This window comes from Clytia hemisphaerica, unplaced genomic scaffold, assembly GCF_902728285.1.
Source record: "Clytia hemisphaerica strain Z4C2 unplaced genomic scaffold, Clytia hemisphaerica genome assembly, whole genome shotgun sequence".
Classification (NCBI taxonomy): Eukaryota; Metazoa; Cnidaria; class Hydrozoa; order Leptothecata; family Clytiidae; genus Clytia; species Clytia hemisphaerica.
The window spans coordinates 440,632-451,430 of NW_027104107.1; the positions used below are offsets into that span (position 1 = coordinate 440,632).

At 34.9% G+C, this 10,799-nt stretch overlaps 1 protein-coding gene across 1 annotated transcript; it reads left to right on the plus strand.

The window, feature by feature from the left end:
- Positions 1-242: 242 nt before the first annotated feature.
- On the plus strand, positions 243-9,851 carry LOC136813289 (uncharacterized). Its single transcript, XM_067069804.1, has 4 exons — positions 243-304; positions 4,654-5,883; positions 8,552-8,719; positions 9,310-9,851. The coding sequence occupies exons 1-4, from the start codon at positions 268-270 to the stop codon at positions 9,528-9,530; spliced, it is 1,656 nt and encodes a 551-aa protein (XP_066925905.1). The 5' UTR covers positions 243-267; the 3' UTR covers positions 9,531-9,851.
- The last annotated feature ends 948 nt before the right edge of the window (positions 9,852-10,799 follow it).

Below are 10,799 nucleotides of genomic sequence, written 5' to 3' on the forward strand. Positions count from 1 at the left end.
CGTTCGCCGGCCGTTTATTATTAATTTTCTAATCACAATAAGAGTGAACGGGGGACGGCCCGAGTTCAATTTGACATGTAAAGGATTTGTTAAAGATTGTTGATTGAGGAAAATAGACAACAAAGATCGCGATTTATGTCCTGTGTATATGGCTTGTTTTATCATGATCTGTCTCTACGAAAAGATGTATCCATTAGCTTGGTATGATAAATGTCTGTCACAACATTGGAATTTGTGCTTTCATAGTCTTATTAATTGAATCTTGAGATGGAGAACACAAAAATAACAATGAAGTCCAAAATCGGTGCGTTAGGCATATTGACTTTTATTTTATTTGGTTTTTGGTTTCTTTAATTCGAGCCTCTATAACTCAAATGTCTCCTTAACTCGAACAAGTTTTCTCTTTCCTTCAATTTAACAATGCCTTAGAAACCTTACTCTATAACTCGAAATTTCCTAAACTCGAACAAAGTTTTGTTCTTGGTGCGTGTTCAAGTTATGGAAACTCAACTTTACAATAAAATTTTTTGCCACCGCATCAGTTATATCACACCACTTGGACACAAAATTAATCCAAAATACATGTCATATGGACGTTATCCTGACGTCACTTTGACCTTTAATGTAAGCTGGAATCAAATAATAGCATTAGCTTGCTAGCTTTTCAATGTTTTAGGTAAAGACATGAAGGTGTAGTATTTTTTATGGTTTTGTTTAATCTAAACTAGAAATAGGATATGTTCTTATCCTGACTAGGGCGTAAACAAATACGATTAGTTTTGTGTCTTAGAATAAACCCCTGTCTCATTGCAGGAACCAAAAGCCAATGAAAATTTCCTGCTTATAATTGCTAGGGCATTTTGAATCATAATTATTAACAGCCCTGAAATCTACTGGTTAGTGGCTCGATGGCCTGAATATTAAGAACAAGTTACGAACATTTTCAGGCTGTGCAGACTCTAAACATCCAATCTCTTAGAAAGATGAGCAAAATTACTCATAAAATGCTGAAAATAAGAACACAATTAGAACATTTTTAGGCTCAATGGTTCAAAAGTTAAGGACTTCCAAAGGCTTTAAAAATTTTGGATAGTGAAAAAAACATCTACGCTTGTATCACGGGATTTACGTTTGGTTACGTTTTGAGATATTCTCCTCCCATAATCAGGCAAGGTAGAGGATGTTTTCTCCACTCTTTGTACTAAGACTTATACTGATTTTGAAATTCCAAAACTTCAGATTTGGATAAAAACTTGTATCGAGAAAGTTAGATGGTGGTTTTAGTACCATTAGAAAGGTATTTTCGTACTCTTTCAAAAAGCTCTATTTATGCCTTTTTTGATTATGTGGTCAGGAGCTGTGACTAAAAGTCTTTGACCTATGTTGGGTATTTTGGCCGCCTTTCGAGTTTTAATAGTCACTTTTTTCTCACAAGATATTTTTTTTTCAAAAAATTTTAAAAGACAACAATTTTGGCCAGTTTGGAGTCATTCGAAAAAAGTTTAAATTTTTTATTTGATCTTTGATTGGATGACATAAAAGCTTGTAGCTTGAGAGTTAGACAATGCAATATAGTTTTAGTACCATTAGAAAGATAAAAAAGTATTTTCATATTTTTTTAAAAAAGCATTTTTGTTCAATGCCCCTTGAGATGAAGTGATCAGGAGCTATGACCAACATCTTTGGTTTTTTGAGCTACTTTGGACGCATCTACGCGTATCTGGCGTTCGAAGGGTCGATTCATTTATCAAAATAAAGTGCTTCCCTTCTTGATTTACTTTGATGGTTTGACCAGTAATTGTTTTGACAAGAACAATTTTGTAAGAAAATTGCAATTTTTGATTTCAAATCCTGAAAACAAGAATTTCAAAAATAAAGAATATGCTCTATTATTATGCTCCCCAAATATTATTTTTTCAATTTTTGAAAATCAAACAGCATAGAAAGTAACAGCTAAGAAACGGTCAAAAACGACAATCTTTCCAAAACAAACTTCATAAGAACTAACAGTTAGAAGTAATTTTACAATACACCCCTGTCTCATAGCCCTATTTCTTTGTCATCAAGCTGACTCAAAGGCTCGACCCGAGGGGGGGGGGGGGTACTCCAGGTAAGTGACCTACCGGACGTGCGGCCCTTAAGGGTAGGTTTTTTGGACTTTGGAAAGTGCACTGTAAAGGTTGGTTTGCGAGCAAGTGGGAAAAAAGTGTAAAATTGGGTGTAAAATTTGTGAAATTTCAAAAAAATTTGCCCTGAAAAGGGCAAAAAAATTCGAAAAACTGCACTGTAAGGGTTGATTTTCAGCCAAATTTTTCCTGTACTGTAAGGGTCTGATTTTAGAGACCTGATTTTTGGCCGAACCTACGGTCGAGTGCCCCCCCCCCGGGGGTCGATCACTAAAGGACATAATTTAACGTTATCTCCAACAATTTGCTTACACATCATTCCTAAACAAAAGAAGGAACCAACTTTTCTCACTTCCACTAATGCACAAGCACAAAGTTAGGGAAACAATTATTTTGTTAATACATGTTTTCTTTTTATAAGAACAAACTATACAAGAACGTAAGGCTTCGTGGGCCAAAATGTTCAGAACAAGTTAAGAACATTTCAAGACTTTGTGGGCTCTAAAACACCCAATCTCTTAGAAAAATTGACATAAAAAATACTCAAAAAAAGGCAAAAATAAGAACATCTTAAGAACATTTTTAGGCTTAAGAAAATCGAAATTCGAGAACATCCCAAGTCTTTTGGATGTTCTTATGAAAAACATGTTTGCTTTGTCAGAATAATGCGCGGCTCCTTTCTGTATCAAAGAAATGAATATCTTTTTAACATTAGGGATGTTGGGCGATGACTCGACGGTTTTCGGAAGCTGGTGGCTGTGAGTTTAGCGAGCTGAAAGGAATGAAAAGTTTACTTTTCAAACTAAATATATTTTTGATACCTAAATTCATATAAAGTCATCATAGTTTTCTAAAACTAATTTACAGTCTTGCATCTTTAGAAAATGTTAAAGAATAAATGTCATCGCAATCATTAATTTTGCTCTCAACTCTATAGAAACTACAGGGTAATATTAATGGCCCATCAGTATTTTCCCATTAGAAGGTTGATATAAATCAAGGATTTTAAATGGATTTTGGAATGGTATTTTAAATCGATTTCTGATCTAGGTTTGAATGTTTTGCCTGAGACAACCTGGGAAGTTTTATAAAGTCTTTGAATATCGTACATTTAGAACACTCCTTGCAATTCCATTGTGATGTTTATCTTTTTTCTTTTGATTCTAAATAATGAAAACAATAGAACAATAATGGCAAATAGCGTCCAATGGGAATGCGATGTACGTGTTTGATTGACAGTTTTTAAGTCTGTGGTCGCACTTGATTTTTCTCATAGATGAAAACTAATTAGAGGAGGAACTGTAATGCGCATGTCATAATTATGTAAATGATTTCTTAGAATTCTTTTCATCACTTCGAAAGGGGACAAAGGGATTGAATAAGGATTATATAAAATAAGGACAATTTTTTCCGATAATGCTGACAGCTTTATAATGAAGTAAAATTAAATTTATAAGCTATTCAAAGCATGTCTTTAATCTTTTATTCAATCCAATATTACCTGAAATTGATTTCTATTTGTCCCATAAAAAAACGGATTGGAAGCCTTTTGCTGGATTCTCAAAAAATTAATAGCTGTCAATTTTTAAAAAAATGTCCGTCTTCTAAAAAGTTCTAGCAATTATGACTCATACTAAAGACACTCAGAGAAAAAGGTAGATTAAAGTGGCATGTCTATGTATGATCATTGCAGGGCATAAGTAAAAGTTAGAAATTTTATTGTTCATGTTGAATCTCTAACGATCTCTAACTAAGGGGTTTAAATTTCAACGAATAAGCATTATCTGTAAAATTAACCTCAGTTGTGTGATCTCATTGTTCAAACATTCATATTTTGCGTGGATGTAATCAGGAGTAAAGTTACTTATAGTTAATTATACTTAATGAAATTTTTTGGCTTGCTTGAAATTATACAAATCATATGGTGAAAAGGCATAAATGAATTTTGCGAGTTTTCGGAAGTGTATATATTAATATCAGCAAAGTTAGAGGAAGTCAAAAGGGAACTAAACTTCATAATAGGAGTGACGTTTCTTAAATTACTTCTGAGAAAATTTGACTGAAGAAAATTTCGTTAATCTAGTTTCGCTTACCAAGCATGGCCTAGATACAAATCAATTTCGAAGCATATACGAAGGAATGTTGAAGTAAGAATTGGTTTCCTTATAAAGAAAAAGAAGGCACTCCTTCGTTATGATTTTAGCGTACTAGGTGTCACTAATTTACGACTAAGCATTTTTAGAGAGTTATAAATTCTTTTGGGGGCGTAGGATCCTCACCATACATTGGCAGGGTTGATGATCGTGAAACATGAATGAAAATTTTTGTTACTTTATGTTTGAAACGCTTACATTGAGGATCACTTTATGAAGTGACTAGGAAACTCTGAGGGATATAAGAATATTTACAAACTTAAACTAGAAGGTACTAGGAACATTCATTAATGGATAATCTAAGAATCTGCAATTTCTTGATGTATGTATATTGTTTCTACTGCTACTGTATATATATTTTTTTCTTCCCGTAGAAATTACTGTAAAAGAAGAAGAAATAGAAGAAGAAGAAGAACAAAAGCCTCAAACAGACGCCATAATAACCTCTACATACCAAATGGCCATCTCTTACACCAACACATTCCCGTACGTACCTCCAACGTTAAAAAGACGTCGTGAATATGACGATCCTATATCGTATAGTGAAAGATACGTTGATAGGATCCACCAAAAGAGACGAGAGAGTGATTCATTGTTACGTGATGACGGGGAGTATTACGGAAAAGAGTTACGGCATAAATTCAAACTTGAGCCGGTCGATAATGAATTCTTTAGAACTGAGAACGAATCTTCGGTAAAGAGAATTGGAAAGTCAAGAATCCATTTCCCGGTAGTACCATATCCGAAACAAGACCATTGCAACTGTTCTGAATGTACTTATTCTTATCGACGAGATTATTATCATACCAAGACAGCACATCCTCCAACAACGACAACACCACATCAAAGACAATCAATAAATATGAATAGTTATGATGACATACCAACAATGAAAGATCAACGCAGAGAATCATTTGGGAATTTGTCTCCAAACGCAACAATACCATCATTGCCACTGAGATGTGACAGTATCAGGGCTCCCAACAATACCAATAAAGTGATTCAACATCTAGAAGAAAACGATGTACAAACACCACCATTTTCACCAGCCAGCACTAATATTAGTCTAGGATCACCATCAACTGGTAGTCCAGGGAAATATTCTCTAACTGGAGATGATAGAGAAGACTTAGATGGTGAAAGCACACTTTCTGAGGAAAGCAGTATACTTGGTTTGAGTCTTCAGGACCAAAAGCAAGGCAAAGGGAAATACATTTGTAAAATATGTGATCGAGATTTTACATGGTTTGGGAACTTTCAAAAACATGTCCTGCAGCATGGGAATATCAAAGAAAACGATTATTTCTTTCCTGTCGATAATCTAGCTGAGGAGCACATGATCTCTAAAGAATCGAATAATAATTTCAGGTGTAAACTCTGTAATAAGACTTTTACAAGAGTTTCTAGTCTAAAAACACATATAAGAATGCATAATGGATTGAGACCATTTAAATGTAAGGAATGTGAGCTAGCTTTTACCACAAACCGTGCTTTAAAGATGCATTCAAGAATACATTCTGGTGAACGACCATATAAATGTGGATTATGTGACAAGACATTCACCAGGAAAGATGAATTACAAGCACATACATACTTACATAAAGGTAAGAACCATTGTTTCTTCATTGACTAGCCTCTACACAGTTTTTCATAAGAATATACTATATAAGAATATTCATGATGAAATTGGCTAAAAGATTAAGAATATTTTAAAATGCCAACCTAAGGATGCCGATTTTTAGTGCATTTTACCTGTAGATTACCGATTACCACCCAGCAATGATAAAAGCTTTCACAAAAATGCCAAATTTTTGCCTAAGATATATTTAGGCTATGTTTGGATTCTAACATAAGAATAAATCAAGAATATTTTAGGATGATTTCCCGAACAAGTTAAGAATATCCATAATGAAATGAAAAAAATTCCATTCTTTTAAAAAGGGCGGATTCGAAATCTCTGGTGACCCTTATAAGGAATTTCAAGGATAAAGGAAACACTTCCGATCCTTGGAGTCTTACTCTTTTGAAGAACGGCTGTTTTAGCGAATATAGGGAAAGGTAACTTCGATTCAAAATAATCTTAACCCTTTGAGTGCCAGGGTCCTTTTTTTCTAAGTTTTTTTAAAAAAATCGCTAGTTCAAACTTTAAGGGCTTATATCTCTTGATCTAGAAAGAATTAGAAGCTCGTATGTAGCTCGTTGGATAGCTTAGAGTCTCCTCTTTCTTTTGGGCGCCTTCGGCGCCGCCCGATTGAGGAAGGGCTTGGTGGGCGGCGGCCAAGGGGGGGGGTACGTTAGGGGAATTAAAGCAGTCAGGTCCGCTGCGCGGACCTGACTGAACTGATGGAAAGGTGCCCAGTGGTAAAACTTCAAATCAATTCACTAGAAGACAGAATAAAGTAAAACAGGGCCAAATTTGGAGGTTCTTGGATCACTCGTTGACCAAAAATAGTCAAAAAACGGTCAGAATCTCAAAAAAGTGAATTTTTGTCAATTTTTTGCATTTTTTTGACTTTTTTGCTTAAAATCTCGCTGGAAAGACTCATTTTTGAAATTTTTTTTGCTTGACCATAAAGGACAATCTAATTCCTACGAGTTCGACCAAAAATAACGATTTCTAACTCAAACTGGGCATTACAGGAGGGCTTCGCCCTCCTATATAGCCCATGTCGTATATATACGACATCGGCACTTAAAGGGTTAAAGGTCCCTTAGTTTTTATTTAGATGATTACTTGTCTTTATACAGTTAGACAGTTACAATCATGGTTGAAATGGGGTTGAAATATATTGAGAATTCCGGTTATTTTAACGTTTTTCAAGATTTAAAGTTCCGGCGAGAAAGTTGATTTTGTAATTTAATAGATTATTTTAATTTGGAAGGGGTTGGCAGACTTCCAGGGTATATTCTGAGCCTTTTTGGACTATTTTTGAACTTTTGGATCCCCAGATCCTAAGGTCATAAGTGTTAAGTCTAGCGTTAAAACTCAGATTTAAACCTCTACCCTTCCAACCTACTTTAGAGCACTTACAAATCGATTGTGGTTTCAAAACTTCCCTGTGAATTTCCCTTTTTTCTCAAATATTATTACCTTGATTGTAGATAGACAGAAGTTAGATTTGATAATTATAAATCTTTTGTTTTAAAAATACAAGGGACATTATCCCCACACAAACGATGTATAATTACGCCTTCAGAAATAGAGTTTTGAATTAAACAGATTAAGGTACCATGAGGTGAAAGAGAAAAAAAAACCCTAAGCATTCGAAAGTGACGAAATCTGTTATCGGTTTTTGAAACCATTGACTAGAGAAACTTTTCACGATGTACACGTTTTTTTTTTATAAGAACGTCAAAAAATTTCGAAGCCTTCGGATGTTCTTAGTTTTTTGGATTTGAAGCCAAAAGATGTTCTTAAAATGTAAATCTTATTTTCAGCATTTTTTGAGCATTTTGATGTAATTTCTTAAGAAAATGCATGTTTTTAAGTCTCCAAAGCCTTAGAATGTTCTTATATTTTTGGGCCTCGAAGCCTTATGTTCTTATATAGTTTGTTCTTATAAAAAAAACGTGTAGTCATATTATGAATTTTTTTTTCTTTCGTCAAAATGATCCCCCTGTTCATGCCAATCAGCACTCCTAGTGTATAATTATTTTGTGGTCATTTGCCTTTATTACAGGAAGAAAATGATGTACTGTCCTCGTTAAATTTCTAGCAAGGTCTCTATCAAAAATTAAATTGAATTCATCAATACACGGGTTGTAAAAGAGTCTGCTAAATTACGTGGGTTACGTGCGTGTCGTGGGTTCGTGGGTTCGTGCCATCTTGGGTGTTCGTGGGTTAAAATGTCTCGTGGGTCCGTGGGTTCGTGGGTCCAAAAAAAATCACGTGGGTTGAAATTGCTCGTGGGTTCGTGGGTTCGTGGGTCCAAAGTTTCTCGTGGGTTCAAAAATTCCAATAATTTTCCAAAAATAAAAATAAAAAATATTCTCATGTCATTTGCTTTACAACTTACAGCTGATAACTTTATTAGTGTCAATAAATTCGAACCAGTCAGAAATAAATGTGATGTAACAAGCACATAAAAATTTCGAGTAAAATCGTGATTTGTCTTCAGACTTAAATTTTTCAACCTGTGTATTAATCAACTTGCACCACAGACACTTCCGTAAAGCCCAAAGAACTAGATATCAAAAAGCAAAGTTCAGCCAGAAGCAGACTTTCGTTTAATAAAATTGTAATCCATAAAATTCAATTTCTTCTATCTCAAGGTGAAAAACCATACAAATGTGAAGTTTGCTCGTCAGCTTTCGTTCGTCAAGGACATTTACAACGCCACATGCTTACACACGCGTCCGAAAAACCATACAAATGTAAATTATGTCCGAAATCTTTCACACAATACCGAAATTTACAAACACACATTTATAAACACACTGGTAGGTTATTTTCAACACCCCTTTGTTCCGCTTTTATAATCTTATCTTATATCAGACCACGTGTCAAAAGCACCCCTTTTTTTGGACTAAACTTACTTAAAAATTGAGAATACCAATTTTTAAAGCTCCTCGTAAGCATAAAATGGTGTATTTCAATTGGCTACTTTCCAATATTTTTGTAAGCAATTGACAAGCTACATAACTATTGAAAGTCACCGTCAACAAGAATCTCTCATAAACTACGCTCTACCATTTTGACACTCTCCCTTATTCGATGAAAATCCAGTTACCCCTAAAAATTGACTTGGAGAGCCAATGTATTTACACCAAGCAAAAAGAGGGTGAAAATTTTCAATAGTTTTTTCTTTAAAACTGCTATTCTCTGTGGCGATAGATGAAAAACTGAACCGGGCATTTAGATAAAACTATTGATCCCTTTCTATTGGTACCCACCCACAGAAGCTTACCTGTTAGTAGCAGTTGTCCTCTTTCCCGTTCCGAGTCGCGCTGATGATGAGCTTTTTGCATATCTAAAAATCACTGTGTAATCTTTATGTAACGGTTTTTAATTCCTTGCTCATTTATTTCAGGTGAGCGTCCTTACAAATGTCAATACTGTGGGAAAGGCTTCACGCAACACGGTACCGTGCAGGCTCACGAACGCACACACACTGGCATGAAACCTTACGCTTGCGATCACTGTGACAAAAGATTCATTACGTCATCACATCTAAGATGGCACGTCAAGAAACATCATGCTAATCCGACGGTATCCGATACAGGAGAGAATTCTCCTCTAAGTGTTTGCTAAGATTTTCATTATTTTTTATTCATTTTTTATATTTTAGGAGTCAGAACAATAATAGTAAACAATGCTTTAGTCCATTAAAGGGTCAGTAAAACGCTGGAAAATACATATGCGCAGAATTTACAGCCGTCAGGGCAGTTTACGGGAAAATGGTAAAAGTTAGCCCTTTATGTAGCTCGTAAAATGGGATCTCCCAAATTGATTTCGTCACTCTATTTATGATTTTTTTCATGCACTATCATCGTTAAAACTTAATGATTTTTATTAGTTATTAGTTATTTAGTTTGTAAATAGTACCTACTGTAAATATATTTCACAAAGGTTAAGAAAATTAACTTTATTTTCCATCTGGGCGGGAGGCACAAGGTAAATGACCTACCATACCAGACGTGCGACGTTAAGGGTATATTTTCAAAGCTTCCCAAAGTGCTCAAATTTGCTCTAAATTTGCAAAAGATTCTCAGCACTGTAAAGGTCCGATTTCAAAGAACTAATTTTCGGCCGCTCGTATAGTCGTTTTTTAATCGAGACACACCCCCCCCCCACCATCCGGGTTCCCATCACACTTCTGCTGTGATTTTTTAAATTGTAACCTTATAATAGGAAATGAAAAAGTGCCGAATACTGCTTAAAATTTCAGATTAAAACTAGCCATAACTTTCATTAAAGTGCCACCGCAGCAAAACGAACACATAGAGTTGAATTTGCTTTCAAAAGGAATAGTATTTTCCCTACAGTAATTTTTTGACTTCTCATCTGATCTGAGACAAAATTCAGTTTTCAAATGCTAACAAAAGTGTCAAGGGAGTGATTTACAGTTATAGTTTGAAAAGTAAAGCCCATTTTGTTTTGGCGTCTACTTACTTGCTATACACGCTTTTTTATAAGAACAATTTTATAAAAATGCAATGCTGAAATTTGGCCAAAACGTAAGAACAAATTAAGACGAACAGTCTTTACTGAGAAGTACATTTTCCATTTTAATTGATTTGACGAACATTTAACTCTAAAAAACTTAAAAATTCAGAGAAGCCCAGCTAGAGCCATAACTTATTAGTTTTCTATGTTCTCATACTGTATGTTACTTAGACGATCCTATCGTCTACACAAGATCACTAAAAAAGGGAATAGTTTAGGAGAGGCGTGATAAATTCGGGTGGAGTAAGCAGTGGCGGAGATGTTTACAGTGTGAGCTATTTGTCCAACTATCTTTAGACGAGAAGCTATGAATGCCATACTCGGTCACTTTAGGCTCCCTGCGGTGGCAATGAT

Bases quoted from the DNA above. Each gene is read 5' to 3' on its own strand.
- LOC136813289 (XM_067069804.1), top strand. From the start codon at position 268: ATGGAGAACACAAAAATAACAATGAAGTCCAAAATCG. The intron at 305-4,653 runs GTGCGTTAGGCA...TTCTTCCCGTAG, and splicing joins AACAATGAAGTCCAAAATCG to AAATTACTGTAAAAGAAGAA. The intron at 5,884-8,551 runs GTAAGAACCATT...TTCTATCTCAAG, and splicing joins ACATACATACTTACATAAAG to GTGAAAAACCATACAAATGT.